This window comes from Pomacea canaliculata, linkage group LG13 (assembly GCF_003073045.1).
Source record: "Pomacea canaliculata isolate SZHN2017 linkage group LG13, ASM307304v1, whole genome shotgun sequence".
Lineage (NCBI taxonomy): Eukaryota > Metazoa > Mollusca > Gastropoda > Architaenioglossa > Ampullariidae > Pomacea > Pomacea canaliculata.
The window spans coordinates 13,500,549-13,525,775 of record NC_037602.1 but is presented as its reverse complement, the minus strand read 5'-3'; the positions used below and the strand labels follow the sequence as shown (position 1 = coordinate 13,525,775).

Below are 25,227 nucleotides of genomic sequence, written 5' to 3'. Positions count from 1 at the left end.
GGAAATTGAAAGTAAAGTGAAATCCCTGGAGAGTAAGAATCATTCTGTGGATTTCATGACTTATGTGGCTGTTACCACAGGAAACTTTTGTGTGGTAGCTGAGTGAAAAACTGATTACCAAAGCGCAAACAGAAAGTGAAGCCACCAAAGCAGAAGCAATCACTGCACAAAAAATATAAAGTTTAAACACCCTTTTACTCTGTCATATATATTTAGTTACAACAAACATAATAAATGTAAAATATTTTTATTACTACTTGGATACCAGCGGTTAAAAGATGGAAAATAGTCAGAATGACATGATAATGCTAACACATCAAAATCCAATGATCTTTTTACATATATTTTCCACATAAAAAAATAACACCTGGGAAAGTAATTTACTTTCACATTCAAGTTTGAAAGTAATTGTATAACAGTTTGACTGGTCAAAATAATATTAACCTCTTTAATGGATGTGTGAAGATATTGGCTATCTATCACCTGGTGTGAAATTGGTCTGTAAGGGCATGATAGTATGAACAATTTCTAACGCTGAAGGCAGACGAAGAGCATTTGCAGCATGAGTCAACTGTAAAGCAGCACTTGGATGAGCAGTTCCAGGCAACTGTGTACACTCCCTTTCAAGCATGGCTGCCATGGCTTCCAGAAGTTCATGAAAACCAAAGGATAGGGCCGCTCGTCTAATTCTATTCATTTCCTACATAAGCATCCACAAACACAGATCTTATTAGTTGATTTAAGAAAAATATTAGATCATCTTATAATGCTAAAGGTCATTTCATAAAATTAAGGAATATTCTGATGCCAAAAAAAAAAATTTACAAATTGGTAGTTTTTTTTTTTTAATGAAACCTACACAAAATTTATTCAAAGACTACAAAAGATGCCCTGCATGTATAAAGTTTTATTTAAATATCCTACACTTTTTCCAGACTTTGCAGATTTTACCTGTACCTTGAAAAAACGTTTTGAGAAAGGAAAAAAGATAACAGCAATAATGGAAGCATATGTCTACAGTGGTGTTTTTCTTCACATTAAAAATATTTATTTCTGCATAGTATTTTAAAAAAGTGTCACTGTTGGTGAGTTCCCACCACCCAACACCACCTTTGGTGAATAAATAGAAACAGAAATCTCACAAACCTTATAGAACTGCTGTTGTTTGTCAGGCAATTTACGGGCATGACGCAGAACCTTCTGCATATCAGACTGAAACAAACATAACAACCTTCTACAACCAGTTAACACACATTTGTTTCATGATGTGGCCTCTCCAGGTACACAGTGAAACCAAACTAGCAAGGTAAACAGCAAAGTGGCACAGGTATCCAGTGATTCTGGCTGCTGCTAGTATAAAGGTAGACCGTGCTGATGTCATGTCATTGTTCATATGTTATTTACAGCTTATGTTTCCCAGTCATAAACACTAATGGAATCTGCCCAGGATGGTGCTGTGAAACCATTTTTAATGGTAAAGACTAGCCAACAAATAAAGGATGCACTGAACAAATGAGAGTGAGGAAACTGATATCACAAGAAAAAATAAACTTTACTTAGACAAAAAGTTATTATCAAGATCCAGGAAACTTCAGGAGTAGTAGAGATAAAACCACACTACTTAGTGATGTGACTGGTGATACAATCATCCTTTGCTGTTCGGTCTTATAACTTTTTTAACACACAAAAAAAAATTAAAGCTTGAATAATGTTGCAAATTCTTCAGCTACAAAACACGTAAAATAGCACAGGTGATAAACAACAAAATGATAATAATTCACAAACCTGAAGTCCTGCTGCTTTTATCCACACCACACAACTCTGAGCATAGCTGCGCTTTTCTGATGGCCGAACAGGAAATGGTGGTTGTCCTCCTTCAACTAAATGTGGTGGGGTTTCAAATGCAGAAACTGGACAGAGATTTTCTAGGTTCCCCAGCCAGGGTATATTTTCAAGACCTGCTAGCAGAAAAGCTTGAGAATTAACAATGTAGGCAGTTATGGGAGACATCAGAACGGTGGTTATAAATGACAACTAATGCAATCTGTATTTCTATGAATGGTTTAAAATAAGATGAATGCATACATGCAAGCTTCTAGTAAGTTGACTTACACAGACCTGGCTCAAAGATTGACAGCATCAAATTGGACTTCTTTTTGCTATCTGCCCATGAGTACAGCATTCCAAACCAATCTTCTCTGAAAAAAGAAAGATAATAAGGGTCAGAAATAATAATAATAAATACATAAAGAGAATGCATGAGCTGGAAAAGATTCTAAATGTATACATTACTTCTACATCCTCTGCTTAGTGTATAAATTCTTATCATGCTAATAACTGTACCTTGAATAATTATCCATCTATACAATAAATGGTTACAAGAGCATACAGTTACAAAAAATGGACCTTATTGTTGGCTCTTTTTCTTGACTTAGGCATTATGTATAAATCAAACAACTCTGATTATTTTGGGGTTTTTTAACAACAGATCAAAGCAACATAAATGCATAATCAATAATTCACAGGGTCTGAATGAAAAGTTTTCATTATTCTTACTTCATCAAACTTTAAACATTTGAGCATACTAAAGAACACTAACCACTGTTTAAATCTGTCAAAAGCTTTACGAATCAAAAATAAAGTCACGATATTTTAACTTAGATTTTTAAGGAATCTAAGTCACCACACAAACATACAACAGGGAGATATGATTGCTGAAAATGCAAATGCAATGGTTTACCCAATTCGTGCAAGAGCCACCATGCTCTCAACTTTTAAACTTCCATGAAGCAGAACTGCAAAGGAAGGCACTTTACCATCTTCTGTACCATCTTCCTCTTCGTCTCCTTTTGTGAAGGTCTTTCCTCCTTCTGTTTTTTTCTCTTTATCTTCAAAAATACAAGTTTATGATACATGACTATCATAAGCAAGCATATATACGCTAGATATACCATAACAGTTTTTTTTAATTTGTTCAGTAAAATTTTCATGCATTCAGTTGTATGGGGTCTTTTCGGTTATAACCAACAAAGACACCATGTTGTAATGCTGTAGTCATAACTAGGGTGACCAGACGTCCCGAGTTAGGTGGGACGGTGTGTCCCTGCTGCTCATAAAATGTCCCGCTTTAATCTAAAAAGTCGATCTATGTCCCACTTGTATTTAAAAATCTGATTACCGTACAATGATTCGTATTTGTATCTTTGGTTTTGGCTTTTGTCTATTGCCATTTGATGAATAATATTAAATTTGTCTCCTAGTTTACTGCCTATTTGCTTCTTTCGGCGCTCATTGTCAGTGACAGCACTATGATTGGAATGTGACCTGCTTTCACTTCCAAAACATCTGGCCACCTTAACAATAACATCATGTTGTAATGCTGTAAAGAAGCAATAGCTTGAACGAAACGAGAAGTAGCCAAATTTACAAGAAGAAAATGAATTCATGTCACATAAGCTCAGAGAAAGATACTTTACCAGAGTTTTCTGTCTTTGATGAGCGGTCACGTGTGGGAGTAGGCAGCACAAGATGTCGTGATACAGTAGGTGGGCTGGCTACTTCTGCTATTTCAAGAAATCCCACTATTTCCAATTTGTTCCAAATCTCTTTCATTTGTATGCTTTCAAATTCAAGATCTCTGCAATATTAAAAAACTCTAATATGGGAAATGTTTGGATGCAAGTTAAGAAATGTATTGCTACAAAAATATGTGTGCATGTGTGTGTGAGAGAGAGACAGAGAAAGAGTGCAACAGATCTGCTCTGTACCATCAATTTAAGGAAGAGAAAAGACAACCTCCTCCCCTCAAAACCCCACTAAAATTAACCATTTTTCCTACTAAAATTCAAAATTACATAATTAAAAAACATGATAATTGTATTGCTACAAAATCTGATCAGTTTCCCAGAAGTATGATCAACATACCGACTGTATGGTTCTGGTCGAGGATGAAGCTGCACTGGGCATTTAAAGTTACCACACTGAAGCTGTGCATGAAATGGTGTATAAATTTTCTCTGCAAATTTTTGAAACATATCCTGGACTGATCTGAAGGACAGTGGGCCCTCTGGCACTAAAACCTCTCCTCCCTATGTGCCAAAAACAGAAAAAATGATTACATTGTACAGTAGCAAATAGATACCAAAACCAAGTTTACCTCAACTGATGTACATATAGAAACCAGTTTCAAAGGTATTACTGATCTAAAGAATCATACATACAGCTATGTGTGCACATTCACCTGAGAGTTCAAGTTGATCAATTGTTGGTAGAGAGGTAAGGCTGTTTTGAGGTCAGGATCATTTGGGTTTGCCACACACAAAACATGCAGCTTACAAGGAAATGTGAAAGGCAGTGGAAACTTGGATTCTGTAGACTCCCGGGCTGAGCATGTCTGTAGAGAGTGCTTCAGTGAGCCAGGTCCCACACCTACACTTCCATCTGTGACCAAAATAACCTGCACATACATGTGACATACTGTCACGTCCTTTTAACCAATGCAAAACGTTTTTTCATGTGTATTTGTGTTATAATGTTAAGAGCCAATGAAAAAACACAAAGTGAACTAATTTCTGTGAAAGAGTGAGAATTTAATAACTTGATAACATGAGAAATTATGATGCAGCATTTCAGCATCTGAAGAAAATCTTTTTAAATTAAGTATAATAAACAACTAAGAAATTGTCAAGCAAATTGTCTAAAAAAATGATATAAATATTGAATACAGTTAGGTTAATTTCTTATTAGTAGCTTTAGCACAAAATAAAAATTTAATTAACATTTTTTGAGAATATATGTCACAGCATAGTATTAATATTCAGTTAAAGATTTTAAACTTTAATATCTAAAATATATATATATATAAACTTTTAATAACTAGATACCTGACACTGAACACCATTGTTCCACTCCTCCTGCACAGTGGTGCTGATTCCAACTAAAGCAGTTTCTAGACACGTTTTGTTGTACAGCTCCACTTTATTCAATGCTGCCTTTATGGAGTCATGGTCTCGTGTAAATGGTACTGTCCGCTCCCACAGGTATGAGAATGACACCTGCAAAACACAAAGGACATCAAAAGCTCAGGGCAAAACTAAACAGACTCGTCAGAGAAAGTGAACGTAATCATGTTTTGAAATTGCAAAAAAATTTTTCAAAAATCATTGATGATGCATTGCACTAAAGATTTAGTGTTTTTTTCTTTTTAAATTTGACTGCTACTATTACTGTTAACTCCGCCTAGAAACCACTTTGGTTACCTGCTGGTCCCAAGCCTGGATGAAGGAGGAGGGTTGGGTATGGGGCTAGCAACCCCACCCTGTAAAAAATAAAATGCTACAGAAACCGCAAACATATTAATGCAAAACTGGAGCCTGGACGGGAAGATTCCTCTTCAGAGGGGCTTAGGATGCGTGCTGGTGAAAGCCCTCGGGAAGCCAGCTCGCCGACCCATCTTCTCACGGCCAAAGGCAAAAACCAGGACAAGGACCTGGAACATCAGAACCCTATACGAGAGAGGAAAATCAGCTCAGGTAGCACAGGAAATGAAGAACTATAACATTAAGCTCCTTGGCCTGTGCGACACAAGGTGGAATGGCAACGGGCAGACAGACTTTCCTCAGGGAGACTATCATCTACTCTGGACATGAAGACACTGACCATAACCACAACAAGGAGTAGCAGTACTGATGACACCAGAGGCTGCAAGAGCACTAATCATCATAGGCTGGATCATGAGAAGAACAACCTCTAACATCCTCAAAATCAGATGGCCCAAGAAGATCTCACATACAGACCTATGGGAGAGAACCAACCAAAAACCTGCCAGCCAAGACATCAAGAAGCGGAAGTTGGGCTGGATTGGTCACACCTTGCGAAAGCCAGTTGACAATTTAACAAGACAAGCTTTGGGCTGGAACCCACAGGGGAGGCGCAGGGTTGGGAGACCCAGACAGACATGGAGGAGATAAGTCCACAGAGAGGTGGAGACAGCTGGCATGACATGGTCCTAAGTGGAAAAGGACACCCAGAACTGGGTTCGATGGCAGGATGTGGCTGCAGCCCTATGCTCCATTGGGGGCGATTAGTAACAAGAAGAACTATTATTGTTCGTAATACAATGATTTGCATGCTGTCAAATGAATTTCATTTCTCTCTATTTATATTTTTATTTTTGCACATATATATATTTGAGGGAGGAAATATCGAATTAGGTGTTAATTTATGAATGGGTATTTATTCATGTGAATGTGTGAATGTAGAGGCCAGTAAGTTCAAATATGTGGGTTCAAAATTTGTGTCTCGACTACACATGATTAATATACTGTTATTGTGTTGTAATGGGACAGCTCTTAAGTTCGGTTTCATTTCCTAGACAATATGAAATAAATAAATACGATGAATGTAGAGCAACAAGACTACTTAGTACAACACAATTAAAATAATATTTCTCTCATACCAGGCTTGTGAATTCCAGACGGCATTGACACTGATAAAATCAAGAAGTGTGTTGATGCCTTGAACTGCTAAATGTCGACGCTGGTACTCCTCATTTGTGTCTGGCATAGGAACTGGGCGTGACATGGACAATGAGACATCCAAAGCAATTACCGTTGGCATCGTTATGAAATATTTCTGAATCTCACACCTTTACCTCCTGGACATCCTGTAAATTTTAAAAGCATCAGGCTATCATAAAGTGATATAACTTACAAAAACATGAAATAAGTTATGAAGCAAGTTTGTATTTAAGCCAAACAGATTTTAAAAATCTAATCTGTTTATATTTTTTCAAAGTATTCCAAACAAAATACTAATTACTAAGCCAAACAAATTCACAAATAATACACAGGTGGAGCCCTGAAATTTGCATTTTCCATCATGATGTTATGTTTAATGTCTTGCTTTTTAAGGCGAGAAAATTGCAGAGCAACAACTTGCAATCGAAGGTGCCGCTCAAATGAATGTTTGTGGCATAAATCAATTGTTAAGTAGTTTAAATGTCTAAGCAAGCACACAGAGTATAATTTAAAAGTTATCAATTTATAATAGCCTTACATAACATTTCATGCATTTTAAGGCAGAATGTTATGTCTTTTACTGAGCAAATAAAGATGAAATGCAAAATTTCTCAGCACACCATTACTGCAACTTCGTTATGATAATTTAGCAGACGACACGGTAAGCTCTTCAGAAGCTGAAGATTTAGCGCGTTATGGAGCATTTACATATGCTACACTTTCCGTGAAACGATATAAATCAATTACAAAGGGAAAGATCGTGCAAGTTGTATGTTAAAGCCTTAAGTATACCAAAATATAGCTTGTTATTGCTAGTGCTCTGAATGAAACGAACCTTTTCATTCATCTCAACACGTTTGCGAGACAACAAAACTAAAAACTTCCGGTTTCTATTATGTTTTGGAACAGAAAAATACGAAATCCGAAAACTGATTCTGACGTTCGATATCACGGCGTAAGTGATTAATCAAACAGATCAAATTCTTTGTTAAAAATCTTCATTTGATGAAAGTAAGAATCCAAAAGATGTAGATTTTTTTCTAGCGGTATCTGAATGACATTAAAATAAAAAAAAAGAATTTTACTTTGACGAAATGTTCCTCACTACAACGCGATGCAGTAACCATTGTAAACGTTTTTGCCATAAAGGTAGTGGCAGAGGTGGCTAGAGTTTTCGGGTTTCCTCTCCCTCCCTCTCCCATTATAGTGCGAAATCACTTCTAGTTTGGAAGCACTTTCCTGCAAAAGTAACCAAACAATTAAGCCTAGGGTACGCGTGGTCTGGACACAGCTTTGTATATACCTTGGATACAAGACGCTCGATCCTCTATCAGCTCCCGATTTTTCCCTGGGTTATATATACCTTCATCAGTAGACTGGTAAAAGAACTTTGGGACTAGAATTTGTGGTTTGCTTGTTTGTTTTCACATGCAATCAGCCCTCATACTGCTGCTGCAGCGCTTCTGTAACACATTTATAAGTGTAACCCGTTTTGCTGATAGTAAGGTTTTGTTTGTTTTAAAAATCTGTTTGAGATTCCCGATATCTGGATTGACTGCACTCGAAAGGTGTTTGCTTTGTTATTTCCTTCGTATTTTAGCAACACTTTTAGATATTACCGTTGATGTACTAATTATTATGAGTGCCGCTATATAAATGAAGTTTAGTGTATATATATATTCTTTATAGTTTATGCACTTTAATTATTACTGATAACTATAAATTTTAATTCTGAGGTGTAGTGCATCATTTTTATGTTTCCTTATCAGTACTCCGGAGGTCAAGTAATCAGACCTGGAAGTCATGTGCGGCTAATAAAGCAGAACATTTTTCGCCCGCACAAAAGCGCTGTCAGTTTATGGTAGTGGTTTATGGGATTCGTAATTAACGCTCTCTCCCCTCTCTGCTGACTTTTGAAAGCGGAGGGGAGGTTTCAGCCTTCTTGAAGTTATCAATCTCCCCTCGACCCTTCTGGCACCACACCTTAAACGACAGTTGTGTAAATGTTAGCCATAATGCAGCCACGTGTTAAGGCGAAAGGACTATATAGCGGTTGGCTCCTGACATCATCTCACGGTATTAGCGAGTTGCTCGGCATAAAGACCAAGTATGTCACCCATATGCGATATCTCGGTGAGAATGTCATAACATGGACCACTGATCTGAAACTAAAGGAACAATTTTCATAGATCTCTCTTTATTATATTTTTGCTGTTTTTGGAAAATCTGGGTGCTGGCACGACGTTAAACTCCAAAAACTAACCAACCCCAAATCTGGGTGGATACCCCACTTTCGTTGTCGAGATGCACGCCTGTAAGCAATACCATGCACAGATAGAAGTCAACCACACAGACTCCAGGATTGTACATGGATGTGTTCACGCTGTGAAAGCCTTAGCCTGTGGGAAAGATTAGACCACGTACGTTAATTAGGCTTATCTGTGTACAAACGTGACGTAGCGATTATGACATCATACCTGACTATTGGGCTTTTTATGACCGTCAATAACAGATTTGCCATTGTCATATGTTTGACAAGTTTATGTCTTGCAGGTAAAAAGACTTTTTACAGGACGGCGTTTTTACTGATATGCATTGTCTTTTTTTTCTGTCTTTCTTTTCCTGTATATGTTTGTGCGGATGTCTGTGTATCGGCGCTTGGCGCATGCGCGTCACTCTTTTTCAATTGATCCATCACTACAGGCAGGCAACAGCGGCAGACGACATCTGGAGCGAGGCGAGTTCAGTTGTTGGGGAGCGTCCGCGGCAAAGTACTTGCTATAACAGGTGTGTTTAGAGATTTCTTTTTTAATATTTCCTGCTCCATCCATTATTTCTCGTGTTCAAAACTAGATCGCGCTGTCGCACGGTAGCTGCTGATTTGTCGCGATTTCCTTGGCTGCAAGTCTCAAGACAATTGTAGTCAACGTTTGACTACACGCGATCAGTATGTCAAATTAAAAAGAAAAAAAAAAAACATATATATGGAACAAAAGAACAGTTTAAATGTTTCAAGGGATTTTTAAAATTGCAAGAAAGAATTTTAGAGTTAAAATCGACAGAAAATGGTAGTTGAAAGGGGTTAATTATTAGTTTTTCTTGCCAAAACAAGATGTGTTCATTATCACCTTCTTTACTAACCCTCTAGTTTGTATTGCAGTCTTAAAAGTTGCACATTTATTTTCATCGTGGTGTTTGCAGAATGCATTTTCTTTGATTATTTTGTTGTTTTCTTTAAACTCAGGATTCTCACTGTTATCTATAATTTGTTCCCCACATTATCTGTAATAGTTTGTCCACAAAAGTTTCCCGTCTGCAGTAGTCAACTTCTTTTCCGACGAACTAGTTTTCAATCACCAAAATTTATTATGCCGAGCAGCCTTTCGTAAGGTGGTTAGTGGACAACCGTATCTGGAGGTTTGTTGGATCCTAGTATTCGTCTCCTGCTATTTAAAAAAAAATCATTAAGATATTATTTTATTTGTATGATTCCGATACATGCCTTCCTTTACCTTGTTAACGGAAGAACACACACACACTCTCTCTCTCAACCCCTCCCACGCACAGGAAACGCTGCATGTCGTGCTGCTGACGTTGGCCTAAAGAGTTGTCGACTTCTCGTCGCTTGCGTCACGCTGCTACTTCGTTAATCGCCGAGAACGCTTCTTGCTGCCTCGATGGCTCACGCGATAATTTCCACGTCAGGCCCTCGTCAGACTAGTGGGGACAGAGGACAGCGAACTGCATGGGTTGGGGGAAGGGGAAAACTGTCACGAGTCTGACAGTACGACAGGTAGCTGTCATCAGTGGGAAGTTGCAGCTTTCTTCCAGCCTTTACCTTACCGGCTGTGAAAATACCCGTCGGAGACGTCAAAAGTGATTTCGCCGGGATGCGGCTTGCTTTCGCTCGGGTGGGGAGGTGGTGGAGTAGCGGAGACGCTGAGGTTAGGAAAACCCAAGAGGCTGTTGGTGATCATTAAATTACGATTAAAGCATGCAAACAAAAACGATTTCATATTCTATAACTGTTTGCTTTTTACTTTTTCCATTACGGTTTTCATTTTATTGTGATCACTCACTACATTGAAGGCAGCATGGGTTTGTTTGAAGAAGCCTCGTTGATTGACGTTGATCTTGGGGGTCGGGGGGTGAGAAGGTAAATGCTAGAAGATAGTTAAGTCCAATCGACTTTACAAGATATACAAAAATTCGGAAATTGTATCGTAAATGCTTGAAAATATCCTTATTATTTACAGCCCATCGTTATCGCTGTCAATATCATTAAAAGAAAAGCTAACGTGAATAGTAGAACAACAATAAGCTTATTTTATGATCTTAGTGCACAATTTCCAGCAGCCAAAGCTGACGTAGAGGATACTGCTTAGTATTACTTTGTAAGCGAAGGATGTTGCAATTGCCAGTCGCCCTTTATTTCTGCACAGAATGGTACAAAATCTCTGATTAGAAGCTGCTATCGGATGATGCAGAGAGCGAAGTAGGCTCCTTTAATTTCATGTGCAGGTTTTGCCACTACAACAAACTGCTACACTACAAGTACTTTAGCTGTAAAGACTAGAAGAGCGTTTTGTTTCCTAAGGTAATTTCTAGACATCGTTATCCACTTGCCCAAACTATCTATCTATTCCTCTTCGTGCATCAGGTTTCACATGAGGCCTCAACCAGAGTCCGCCACCGATGTCGATCGACTGAAACCCGCTTTCGCCAGTCGGCTCAAATCTCCACCTCCGCATCCCCGGTGTTTGACATTTTGGACCCAAGATAGGTGAAACTGTCACCTTCCTCAATCTTTCTCCATTTAGTTTGATGCTGTCTTGGACTCTGGCGTTCACTCTCATACTTGCCCTAACTGCCATCACAAAAAAAGCCGCGTTTTCCGTTGGTAAATGTTTTCCACGAACCACTTTACGTCAAGTGCACAACAGTGTCCAGTGGCTACTGCTGATCGTGAGGAGTGTGTGGTTTGTAGTTCTAAGCTGCATAAAATATGAAACCCGATAATAAAAAGCTATATCTGGTAAATCTTTAATTTCTCCCCACCCCCACAAAAAAATGTCTGCACCTTGATAAATTCAACTCTTTGTCACCTTAATGATGCTAACACATGCACGCACGCAGTCTCTCTCGCTCCACCCAACTTCCTCTGTCTTTTTCACTGACACTCGTACGTGCGTGTGTGTCTGGGTGGGATAAGGGAGGTAATGTAAGCTATCTAGCAGTTGTGGTCATAATAACCTTATTTATTGATGCTAGTCAGAAAGAGTACCTGTACCAGAAGTGTTGGAGAAGATATATTTTCAGCACTTACAGGCGCGCACTGACATTAATCAATAAAGAAAGCGTTATCTTCAAAGGACGTTGATGAAAGCAATAAACTGCTTTAGCTTTCTCATCGCTGTCTGACACGTTATGGGGAGTTTAAGGGAGAAAGCAAGTCGGTTGGTGGAGAAGGAAAGCGGAAGAAAGACAACCGACGGAAATTTCCGTCATTAACTACAGTAGTGACGACAAATGACATTGGAAGCAACCAGCACCACTCTTCCACTAAAGCGAACCAACACCATCCTACTGCGGAAATGAACCACCATCAGTCTGCTGCACGAGCTCCACTACTAAATGAATCAGGATAGGTATAATTAGCATCATTAGTCTATTCTGAATGCACACACTGCTGTTCTTGTACATGAATTTTCAATATCAAACTGCTCTTCTTAAAGAAACCGTTGGAGCAGCATTTCAAAATGATCTTAGCCCACTTTGGCTGCTACCATCTAGACCAGTAACATTGTTCTTCTTGAGTTGTGTCACGTAAAGTTGTTAAAGAGACGTAGCGAACATGTTTCAAATGGACGTACATCATGCACTGTTGTCGTACAGTAGCAATACCAGTCGAACATTTCTCGACATTGTCTCCCTGTTTCAAGGAGAGATTACATGTACTTGTTTCAAGACCTTCTTAGGGAGCAGCAAAGGACGAACGCTTGATCACGATTGGCAAAGTTTTGATATAACCATGTGCATATGTGAGATTTCTTTATCAAGGAATTTTGTACAGCTAAGAAACGTAGTGGACACAGAGTTCGGACATGCAAATTCACATACCGGTTAGTAATACCCAGCGTTGGTGCGTAACGAGGCGACAGATGCCCTGTTCATAAAACGCCGTTTGCTGGGATCGAACCCACACAAACAACTCCCTGCACCGCTGTGTCCGATGGAAATTTCTTGCCTTTCAGTTCCTTTTTCAGATCCTTGTTCATTTCACCGAAGATGTGGAAATCGCATGGCGATACATCTGGGCTACAGTGCGGGTGGTCCAATATTTCCCACTAGAACTGTGCCAGCTTGTCCTCTGTTACGTTTGCCGTGTGGGGTGTGCATCATCGTGTAACAAAATGACACCTTGAGTCATTCGATTACTTTTGATTTTTTAACGCAGGCACCCAAGAGTGGCACAAACTGCTTCGGTTTAATGGTGTGACCATGTTAAAAGAATTTCTCAAGGAGTCCATGAACAGGAATATTTGCCCGGTATCCGTTTCTTTTGACTGTCCTTTGTATTATGATCTCGACAATTACTGTTTTCATATATGCGTACGATCTTCAAATGTCCACGAAAAAAAAAAATTCTTTTAGCGGACTGCTTAGTTATTCGCTGTAAAAGGTATTAGCTATACATGTAGTAGAAAACGATATAAAAGATGTAAAAAAAAACCCCACTTTTATTGAAGATCATTATTTTTTTCCTCTCCCTCTTCTGCGTTCCTAAGAGCATGCATGTGAGATTTAAGTTTTGTCGTTAGCATCAAAGGATTATCTTTTTCAGATTTACTTTGGTGTCCTAGTGTTTCTCTGCCAATGCGGATCACTGAGGATACAACTGTATCCATGCCAGCATCGTTGCAAGTCACGTTGACGCCTTTTCTGGAAAATCTGCATCTTTCTGAGCATTTCCCTCAATGGTTTACATTTTAGTTACTGTACTTCATACCTTGGAAAGAGACCCTGCATACAGAAACTGAACGAGAAAATGAACACTAAATTCCTTAGGATAGTCAGAAACTGTAGATGGTTCGATTACTCACTCCGCCAGCCGAAGATCGAAGCTCAAAAGGCACTTTAGTAACGTGCTAGGTTCTGTTGTACCCTCGTGAACTGCTCTGCTCATTTTACACCCTGGACTATTTAGGATAAAGCAGGTGATGGGGAGCGAGGTGAAAATTCTACAAACAGTTTCTGCCTAGGCAGGACCAGTGAGTTCAACAATAGAAACTATCAGCAGCACGATCCGACTAACATCTAAAGAGTAATTAACAAATGGGGGGAGAAACAGCAAGAAACTGCATCAGTCTGAGGAGACTGTCACTGCAGCGCCTGATGTCACGCAGAACTCGCGCCTGGCGTTTGCTGTTGCTGTGCAGCGTTCTCCTGCTCGGTTACCTGGCCAGCCTTCGTGCATCAAACGAAACATCGCACCCCGAGGGTTTGCAGTCCGTGCTGTTGACGCACCATGTCAGCCGCCGACTGCTGGACAACAACACGAACACCAACTACCCTCGGGACATCTTCTCCCTGCAAGATAGGCGGCGGGCGCGGTGCTGCTGCACGTCGTGGGCATGACGTACATGTTCGTGGCGCTGGCTGTCGTGTGTGACGAGTTCTTCGTGCCGTCACTCAGCGTCATCACGGAGAAGCTGGCCGTACCTCCGGACGTGTCGGGCGCCACCTTCATGGCCGCCGGCGGCAGCGCCCCCGAGCTCTTCACCAGCATCATCGGCGTTTTCATCGCCAATAGTGACGTGGGCATTGGCACCATCGTCGGTTCGGCCGTCTTCAACATCCTTTTTGTCATCGGCGTGTGCGCCCTGTTCAGCCACGACGTGCTGCAGCTCACCTGGTGGCCGCTCTTCCGTGACGTCAGCTTCTACAGTTCTTCCCTCGCTCTGCTCATCGTCTTCTTCTCGGATGACGTCATCTATTGGTGGGAGGCGCTGGTCCTGTTCCTCTTCTACGTCTGCTACGTCGTGTTCATGAAGTACGATCACGTCGTGGAAACCAAAGTCAAAGGCTGCTTTTGGCGACCGTGCATCAAGAATCGGGTGCACAACGCAGACCAGCGCGTGCATCGGGTAAGTCCTCTTCATTTTACTCGAGAAAAGAGCGGCATAACACCTGGCACCAAAGTACGCTAAGTTGGGTGTTGGCTATTTGGAACATTGGTCGATACAATTCTACAATTATCTTTTCTCGAGTGGTCAGAAAAATACACGACGGTGGTTGTTGTCCAGCTCATTGGTCGATGCAACTCCTCCGATCTACTACTATCTTTTCTAGGATAAAACCGACTGTTGTTGTCGTCTAGCAGAAGTACGTCGCAAAAAACCAGAATCATCGTTCTTTTGGAAGATTAAATGTAACTATTGTTACTTTAGTATTTCGTAAGCTATCTGACATGTTTTTAACGTTAGAACTAAGACAATATTTACTAAGGTCAAACTAAACTATTATAAACTACAGTAGAATCGTGTCGACTTTCAGCGACGAGAAACACAAATAAGTCTTCCTATTCTACGCTCTGGCAGTAGCTTCTACAGGCACGGAATTTATCAGCTAATGATTCATACCTTAGACCCACTTTCACAAGGTGAGTCCCAAACATGCTTCTGGTATCTTCTGTTTACAAGACCCTTGTAACATCTCTCTTTACACCACCAATTGAGACATTTATGTTATGCTTCATTCATTCAGTTTATGAAAACCCACTCACAGACTCGTAGACCAAGAAAATATTTAGCGGTTTTCCGAGTGTGTGAATGTTCATATATTTTCCGGATTTTGCTACAGAGAAAGTGTTTGTGTGTGTCAGTCAGAGACCGAGAGTGAGAGAGAGCGTGACATTTTTAAAAAAAAATCCACTACTAATGATGATGATGATGATGACGACGACGACGACGACGACGATGATGATGAAATAAAACGTAAATCATGAAGGAGGCAGGGACCAAGGTCATCCACATCAAGAATAATCGCATCAGCCTTTGCACAGCCATCCATGTAATGACTAGAGATATTAATGACAACGCGTCCTGGCAATCTCTCACAAGCCGTCGGTGTTGGCGCCGGTTGTGTGTTGGACAGGCAAAGTGCACGAGAAGGCCAAGGAAGCTGCGGACGCTGGCCACCCCGCACATGGTCCTCCACCAGGGTTTCCCTGACACCCGACACAGCGAGGGATCTCAGGTAGCTAAGGACAACAACACCAAAGTGCAGGTACTTGGATACACATAGCGTGGTGGCTCTAGCTGTCCTTCCTACAACATTGTGCCTTTTCCCTCTTTTTTCTGCGCTTTCTGAGAATAATGATTTCATCTTATACTCTAGACATTGACACTTGAACGTAAGTGGTTAAGGATCAACAGGAATATAGGGTGATAGTGATGTCTTCAGTCGACATCATGATGATGTATGTTGAGTAGATAATAATTTTTTACAATTTTATTAGGGATCAGAAAGACAAAATATTTTTTCTCATAATCTGCTATAATGATGTGTTATAATAATTTACTGTAATAATCTGCTATAGTAATGTACTATAATAAATTGCTATAATAAGCAACACAGTAACTATTCTTAGTGTCGGACTACTGACCTCAGGTTGCTACCATCGGCCGCGTGCTAGAGACGTGTCAAGAGGTGTCAGAGACAACGGCTACAGGTGCAGCTCCTGCTAACGGATCTAAGTCATCAGAAGGCGACGCCACCCTGAATCCCCCAGCCCCTCAGCACCACGACGATTCTACCAGTGACGCTGATACTCAAACAGAGGTAGCCCGTGCTTTAAGCCCGCTGTTCTCAAACGGTGGGGCTCGAAGGTGGTCCTTTTTTAAAAGTTTCATATACCTGTATTAATGAAATTAGCTTACATTGTGTGGCTAAAGGGGGCGCGTGGACATATCTCTGTTCGTCAGCGGGGCGTCACAAGTAAAAGGTTGAGAACCGCTGCTTTAAGTGTTCTGAGAAAACAAATCATGGAGAAAAGAGTTTTACACAACACACACACTCTCTCTCTCTTTCTCCCTTTTTATCTATAAACTGAAAAATACACAGAGAAAAGCACGCACTGTATATATCGAGACAATAGGCAGCTGTATACAAATTTATTTCTTTTATAATTTTGACTGCACACTATGTTCAATCACAACCTGCCTCAGATGCAGTTGCAGGTGTCATTATTTCCGTGTGCCTCTAGCCTCCACCAATCTCTTGAGTCACTCAAATCCTTCACGCCTTTATGCGACAGGCATTGATTTTATTTTTGGTGGGGGGATATCACATATAAATCATGATAAAATGAAAGTAGCAGACATTTGCTCTGCTAATTACTACTTTCTCTATGATCTTTAGGAGAAAAGGCAAATTGGAAACTGGAGTGGTAATTGTTCAACACACTGACATCAAGCGTGGATTTCTTACGAAGTGGCTTCACCAGGGCATTTTTAAACAAAGATAGAAAACACCTGATGATCAGCTGACATTTACAATGTTTATGATGGAAGGAAGTAAAATATCTAAGCATTCAAGAAGAAGGTTTGTGGGTATTGGGTCTCAACTGGCAAGTTGTTGGCTTGGCTATCAGAATCATCGCCTTGATATCAGCATCAGAGACTGGTTGAAATTTGGTCAGAGAGATTCCAAGAAGAATATCACAGGAGATGCTGTCAGGCACCTGATATCGAATCCAAAGATGATCGATGTCCGAAACTTGTTAACAAAATAGTCACAAAACACTTGCGGCAGCTGTGAAGCAGGAAAGGCAGTGGGCAGCGGCATCACCGTGCTAATTCCAGTCATTCGATTGCATATGTCAAAAAGTGTTCTGGAGGAGGTGCAATTAATTTATTTGGGCCTGAAGATATGATGTCTTGGCCTTGTTGACACATTTTGAGACGCTTCGCTTGGCGACATTATAAATCTCTTTGTGGATGGTGAGTTTAGTCTTCCTTTAAACACGCTCAGTTCGCCGGCGAGTTCACTTCAGGTCACAGAGGTCAACACGGACCTGTGATTACCAAGGTGCACATGTAAACTGGCGCATCAGACGTCGAGACACTGGGGCATGGTCATCAACAACTCTACGCAAGACACATTCAAGTTGCTCAGCAGTGGGTGGCTGAAGCAGGGCCATTTGTAGTTATGCTTTAAATGCGACTATATCAACATGTAATGCCAGTATATCAACACTGCATAACGGACGAGTGAGTCTAAAAGCTGATGCTGATGATGGGTATCTAAGATGTGATCTCTTTTATGAATGGGATGCAAAACAGACTGGACAAGACGAAAAGTGTGCAACAATTCTCACATTTTTACTGTGTCAGGCTTAGACTTGTTGTCAAAATGGACATTAAGGTCTCCAAGAAGCACTACAGGTCAACTGAGTGCATTGCTGTAGTCCAGCATATCACGAAATTCTGAGAAAAATAGAGGCTTTGAGTTTGTTCTTGGCACTCGGAGGGGGTTCTATAAATGCAGAATAGGTGTATCGAGCAATAAGGAGCCGAAATTCAGTGAAACGAACTCGTTTCATGGTGCAAAAACAAAAAAAGTTTTAGATGCGTTTTCGTTCGCAAGGAAGGACTCAATGCTCACTTCTCAGGGACAAAGTTTTCAGGTCAGGTAGTCCTGAGTGGGAAATTGAGCACGAGCTCATTACCATAAGCGTGGTGCCTGCTAGGAATCCTTCAACAGATCCAGCGTCTCACATGTTCGAATTAAGCTGAAAGAGATTAGTCTAATATACTAGATTGGAACTGGATTAGATGGTCGTCGTCTGCATCATCCGAGTGAATGAAAAAAAAAAAAAAAAAACAAAAAACGTGATTGGGTTTCGCTTGGTTCAGCACTCACACTGGATGGGATTACCGTGATAAATGTCAATTTTGTTAACATTGGTGGGGCGGGTTGGGGTGATTCAATTATATGTGAGTATGCGCGTGCGTGCGTATATGCAATGCCTTTCCATTCCTCTGTCATTTCCGATGACATCTCGTGGTTTGTAGGCTCTGGTCGGAGAAGAACCCCTAGACCTCAGCTGGCCACACACCTGGCAGAAACAGGTCCCTTATATCCTTCTGGCTCCCATCATCTTTCCACTGTGGATTACTCTGGCAGATGTCCGCAGGCCTGTACGCTGATGTCTTGACCTTTGTAAAGGGTTAGGGCTAAATGAAAAAAAAACCATTTTCTTGCTTATTTTACCTCTCGTAAATAAAGAATTGTCATTGTCATTGTATCTTAATCACATTGACGCTAATGTGTCTGAGGGTGTCAAAAGCTGCTCACTTTTAGTTTCTACTGGTTAATCCGATGTAAGACTATGCTAATTAATTAAATTTTCAATGGAAATTCTTGCAGCAATTTTAACTTCGCATTTCTCCAGACTGTGCTCTTCAGAACTAGATTTTTGCTAGCCATAGGAATCACAGTCATGCAATTCAGGGCCGTAAGCAGGTGACCAGGTTCACTAGCAGGTCACTTAACATTCTTGGTCAATCGTCAGCGTGAAATTCAATGTTGGTAAACAAATGTGAGATACATGAAAGATAACCTAGCCAAGAATCTCAAGAGCAGAAATACTCTTCCCCGGTTGAAATGTTGTTAATTTTCTCTTGCAGGACAAGCGTAAATGGTTCGCTCTCACTTTCTCTGGCAGCGTGCTGTGGATCGCAGGATTCTCCTATCTGATGGTGTGGTGGGCCAATCAGACAGGAGAAACAATCGGCATTCCGGACGAGGTGAGTTGCTGACTGCATGTCGCCTCTGAACAAAAGGTCCCTTCTAAAGGTCCAACACAGGCAGACTTGGATTTAAGGGTTTGTATAAAGACAACTTGTTTTATAAAGTAATTTAATCGGATTAGATATTGTGTTATCACGAAGTAACCTAATGCAGTATTCCACATGTACCTGCTGTTGATGTGTATGTTTATATATACAGAACTTAATAGTCAGTATGTAGATGCTTGTAGTTAGGTAAGGTGACCAGACGTTTCGGGGCCGAAAGCGGGACACGTGCCGATGATGGTGTCGTTACCGTCAAAGAACGCCAAAAAAAAGTGATTTTTAAAGACAACCGGGACATTTGATGGACTTGCCAGAAAGCCAGAAAGCGGGACATTGGGCGTTCCGCCCGATGAGCAGGCGGGACACGAGGTCAAAAGCTTGACTGTCCCGCCTAAAGCGGGACGTCTGGTCACCTTAAGTTAGGTGAATATTGCTAAAACACCAGCAACTATAAATCTTACCTGCATTGCCCTTGCGGATTAATAAAGTTGCATTGGTCCGTGTCATGGAAAAGGCGTAACGCAATCTTTTCTTTACCTTCCCTGATTAATCCAGTATCTTGATTTAATCAAGTCCTCATCTGCTGGGTTGTCATATGGAGTGTTCCGGTAACAGGCCCAGGTAAGCCTCGAACCTGCAGCCTTTTGGTCAGAAATTGATCGAATTAATCATCAATCTATGGCGCCCAACCTGTTGACGGAAATAGTGGAGGGGGTCACATAGTAAAACTCCTCATAGTTCCTGACAGGTTCTCCCACTACAATCTGTTACAGTCAGAGTTGTGATGCAAGAGCGAGAGATTTCGGTGTCAGTAAGCGGATATGTTTCACTCGATGTGACAGGTGGACGCGTATGGCCTCAGTAAGAAGATTAATTGGACACTGTCCTTGAACTTTCCTACTTCCCAGAGACGACAGATGCAAAATATTTAACTTTAATTTAAGCAGCCTGTAGACTTCATAAACTACTATGCTAAAGCAGACTTTAAACTTTACAAGGAACTAATTAAACTAACATCTATGATACGTATATCTTCATAAATCAATGTGTATGTATATATGGACGGATGAATGGTTGGATGAAAGGTTATGGAGAAAAGTGCACATTAGAGCTTGTAGCCAGACAGAAAAAAATATTGCAGTCGTTTGATCTGATGTGAAAAAGATGCTGAACGGACTGAGACCTCAGGCCTTGTGGATACAGCAGCATCAGTTCATAGATAAGGTTTCGAGATGAAAGGTTCCTTCCTCTTTCTGAGCGAAAGCGAGACCCGTGCCTGTTACACCTGTTGGTTTTGCTCTCAGCTGTGGGATAGCAGTTCGGGCACCGCTGAAAATTTCCCTCATTAACCTAACAGGATTGCAAGCATTCTTTTGCAAAGGAGAAAAGAACGGTCCACTCCGATTTTCTTGTCTTTTTTAGTAGCCTTCAGACTGGGCATTCCATTAGTACACACATAACTGTTTGCCTTAACGATTTTTACTAAATTCAGATTGATGTCCTCCTTCTCGTTTGTCCGCTATTCTGGGGAGGGTGTTGAGAAAGATTGAAATATTAATATTAACACTTAATACTTTCCTGCCGGGTTATTTTTGCAGATTACGCTACCCTAATGATACGAGGTTCTCCAATCATCTCGTTTATTGATGTCATTTTAGCACGCCATCCGACAATATCTGTGCCATGTGATCATGTTATTGTCACTTTCACCTTGTTTGATTAGTTTCCCTCCAGCAACGTTGTGTCCGACATTGTCATCTTCTCCTGCACATAAAAGTGCAAATTATCCGACAGAATTAGTTTTTCTTGTCACTTTATTTTAACTGCAATAGTTCAGTTTTGTCACAAACATAGTGCTGTAAATTTTCGCTTTTTTTTTTAAACCTGTCAGCAGTTCTAACCTTCATTTTATGTTGGACTTGGACTAGGTAAAGCCGTTGAAAGGTAAAGAAATGCACTACGCCTGTGACAGGTGATGGGCTTGACCATTCTGGCTGCTGGCACAAGCATCCCAGACCTCATCACCAGCGTCATCGTTGCAAAGAAAGGCTTTGGTGATATGGCAGTGTCCAGCTCTGTTGGGAGCAACCTCTTCGACATCACCGTTGGGTACACTGTGGAGAATCTTTTTGCCTCTAATTGTTTCTTCTCTATCTCTGTCTTTCTGGTTGTGGGTTTCTTAATAAGAATCCTTTGTAGGTCTATTCAGTTCTGTTCACATTGTCACCATTTGTTCATGTATACTAGACCACACAGCGACTATAAGGGCTTGTGATTGATACCCCGAGGATCGGATGTCCTGCGTTCAGGCAGGCTGTTCTTTCTCTGCATGTACCATGTATTTTTACAGGCCGACTACTCATACCGGGATGTGAACTGACGCAAAGCGTACGGCAAAAAAATTATGTTTTTTCTGTTTAAATAAGAATAAGAAACATGTCTTATACGGTGGATTACTTATGTGTATAACTTAAGATGCTGGGTCGGATTATACCACCAGTTCCACCCTCATAACTCCTTGATGCAAACGCAGCCGTGTCTACTTGCTGGGCAGGCTTCCAGTTCCATGGCTGCTGTTTGGGGCGGTGTTCCGAGGCGAGCCATACCATGTGAACAGCAAAGGCCTGCTCTGCTCCATCATCCTCCTTTTCCTCATGCTGGTAGCCGTCATCATCGTCATCGCTGTGTGCCGCTGGCGCATGAGCAAGGTCATGGGCGTGCTCATGCTCGTCCTCTACGTCATCTTCGTCGTCATCAGCGTCTTGCTGGAGTTTGAGACCATCAGGTGCCCGGCGTGAGCCCGTCTGTGTGTCCAGATACCACCGACCCACCTCTTTTAAACATTACTACCAACACATCCAGCTTTAGTCATTGACAGAAAAAACAAGACTGAGACCATATGCAGTAGAATGTCCTCACACACTGTGCAATACGTCTATCTTTAGTTAAGCGTGATACAGACCTCTACTAACGTGACAAAACTTGAGATATGGGAGCATCATGGAAGACCTTAATCAAAACTTGCAGACGTTTCTAGAAAATGTAGCTGTAGCTTTTAGAGGCCTACATGGTAAGTATATTTATATGAAAGGTGCCATGGTTGGAAAAAGATATGAGACTGGCGTTTAGATGGAGAAAAAGATATGGTGAAATCAGTTATCGCGAAGAGTCACTTTGACGGCTATCGTGTGTCTGACGTTTTGCTGGAGGAAGACAGACTTCAGATTAAGCCGAAACAATATTTCTGCATCTCTGAAAGTGCTTGGCGGTACTGCCACAGAACAGGTACAAACTCTTCCTGTGGTTCTCTAAACAAACGTAATTTATTGCTTGGAAAATGCTGTTAGGCAGAGATAAACACCCTGTCTGCATTGTTTTCCCTGTTTTCCCTTTCCCCAGGAAATGACATGATGAGAGAGATCATAGGTCATTTCTTGATGTGTTGACAGACATACCACTGTCAGTCAAAGCAAGAAAAAATATCCTACCACATTACACACCTTCTGACAACAACAAAGAAATCTTACAACACTTAGTACCTTGGAGAAAGAGAAAATATACTTTTTTTATGTACTGAAGCAAAAAGAGAGTGTATTTCTTGTCCCCTGTAAATTACTGCGCAAGTCAGTGCAAGCGCCCAAGATTTTATGTACAATGCTGTTCTCAGATCATCTGCTATATATTTTTTATTTTGCTAAAATGTTTTCGCCAAGAAATTGCATATTCGGTATGCTCAGTAATTAGGCTGTATTCCAAGACAGGATTTCATAATAGCGACTTTTGAATCCTTTTGACTCAGACTGTAGTACCTTAAGAGGTTTTTGGTGTAAAAGGCTATGTTGTCGTTAATTGTAATTTCTTTTGATTGTGTGTTGTTGTTTGCAGCTGGACTGTATGTAATATTCTGAAGTGCGAATTGTTCGGATGTATTGGCTGGCTTTCTCTTCGCCATGCCTCACTCGATCGCTTCGACAGCGGCATTGAGCTACAGTGAATAAACAAACATACACACACTCAGATGCACTCACACTTTTTTTAAGGAAAATGTGTTGATTGACATTTTAATCTTTTATTTATACTTATTTTTTTTAAAAAAACAACAAACATTTTTTTGTGTTCATAAAAAGGGACGGGGCAATGGGTTGGTTGAAAGGGAGACAATCGGAGGCGTGAAACAGTTGTCACAAGGGCAATGTCGATGTGTCCATGTGAGCTGGTCTATAGACATCTATTACAAACCACGAGAGTTGACGCCACATTAAATCATCAGACTTGAAGATGATTGTCGAAATGCTGTTAATGCACGCTGACAGGAGAAGAGATGAGCACAAAAACGTACGTAGAAGGGGTTTTGGATGGGCGAAGTTTTTAAATAAAAGGGAGATAAGTATTCAACTTGTAGCAGTCGACACTAGTCGATCAATATTACTAAAACAAAAGCATGAAATCTCCGAAATGTAGCTTTATAATATAAGAAATATTTTAAAATCAAATTATGTTTGGCAAAAAAATATGCAATTGCATTAGAAACAATTTTATGGAAAATATAAGCATTAAGCTAGTACACGCAAATATGCACCCTAACTTTACAGAAACATGGGTTTGGCTAAGCTGTGAGTCGTCAAGTTGCGTTGGAGCTCGTGTCGAACGCCGTGGGTCTGGCTTGTTCTCATTGGCATCTTTTCAATGGATGTTGGCATCGTCGATAAAATCGTTACCATTGAGTAACGGTAGCCTTTGAGGCAGAAGCGCTTGCGGCTACAGCAAAGGGAGTAATATTGCTCCCTCCTTAACTTCCAACAAACAAACGACTTTAATGTCTGTCGAGGGAACCTCCGACAGAAATATTTCTCTAGCTCACAAACGTGCACTTTTCAAGTTTCGAAACTGTCAGCCGAGGACGCATTCTCAAATCTCAGGATATGCAGAGCTTGCTGCAGTCAGCAGGAAAAGGTGGGGAATATTTCACAAAATATAGATTACACCCTCCTTCATGCACATGTGGGGATAGGCTTAGCACTTCGCACGTACTTTTGGAGTGTCATGAAATCAAAGATGACAGAGTTGTCTTCAGTCGGGTCTTAAATAAACACAGGCTATCCTTAAACATTATTAACTGTCTTAACCCACCAAAAGATATATGGCACTCCATACTGTCATTGGTAGTGACGATGGTGGCACACCACCCGTGTGGTAGGTAAGCTTATTTAAACAGGTTCTATCGGTTGGACTAAACAGGTTGAAGTTAGCTCTGAGTAAGTCTTTCAAAGTTTACTTATATGGAGATCAACTACCTACCGGGTCATCGGAACTAGAGCTCAAGTCAATATTTATTATATTTATTATTTTAAATTTGAAAAAGTAAATAAATAATTCGTTCATGTAATTAACAGCTTAAGTAGTAGAAATATGGTAACAAATCTGGTAATCTGCACTCTACAACACCTCTGCGAACCTGGCAGGCCTCCAGGACATCCTAAGCGCTATACATCGAAAATGGTTTTGGGGTCCAATAAACAGTGCTTGCTGAACCCGTGACCGGCATCCCTTATCCCTTCCCTTCTCCTTTTCCTACTTGTTCCGCCACTCTCCATACTCTTCCCATCTCCTAACCTCTACCTCCCTTACCCCCTCCCCCACAGTGCGAAATCGCCTACAGGTGGAATCACTTTCCTTTTAACGACAACAACAACAGAAATAGCCAACCTCTCATACTGCCTGATCGCGAGCCACGTGCCCTTGTGAAAAATCTCCGCTGAGTCAGGGCTGCCCATTGCACCCCGGGCACATTAAACTTCTAATGTCAATGAGTAGGTAGAAAGTACGTAGCGTATGGGCTTGCGTGCCAT

At 40.8% G+C, this 25,227-nt stretch overlaps 1 protein-coding gene and 1 pseudogene across 1 annotated transcript; one reads left to right on the top strand and one right to left on the bottom strand.

Annotated features, from left to right (window-relative positions):
• Positions 1-231: 231 nt before the first annotated feature.
• LOC112554465 (integrator complex subunit 14-like) lies at positions 232-7,413 on the bottom strand. Its single transcript, XM_025222246.1, is given in 12 exon segments — positions 232-700; positions 1,147-1,212; positions 1,786-1,958; positions 2,119-2,198; positions 2,741-2,888; positions 3,477-3,637; positions 3,925-4,088; positions 4,241-4,456; positions 4,884-5,054; positions 6,458-6,480; positions 6,483-6,664; positions 7,354-7,413. Coding segments are annotated over 11 exon segments (1,566 nt in total). The 5' UTR covers positions 6,619-6,664; positions 7,354-7,413; the 3' UTR covers positions 232-472.
• A 7-nt stretch (positions 7,414-7,420) lies between these two features.
• On the top strand, positions 7,421-23,463 carry LOC112554445 (annotated as a pseudogene).
• The last annotated feature ends 1,764 nt before the right edge of the window (positions 23,464-25,227 follow it).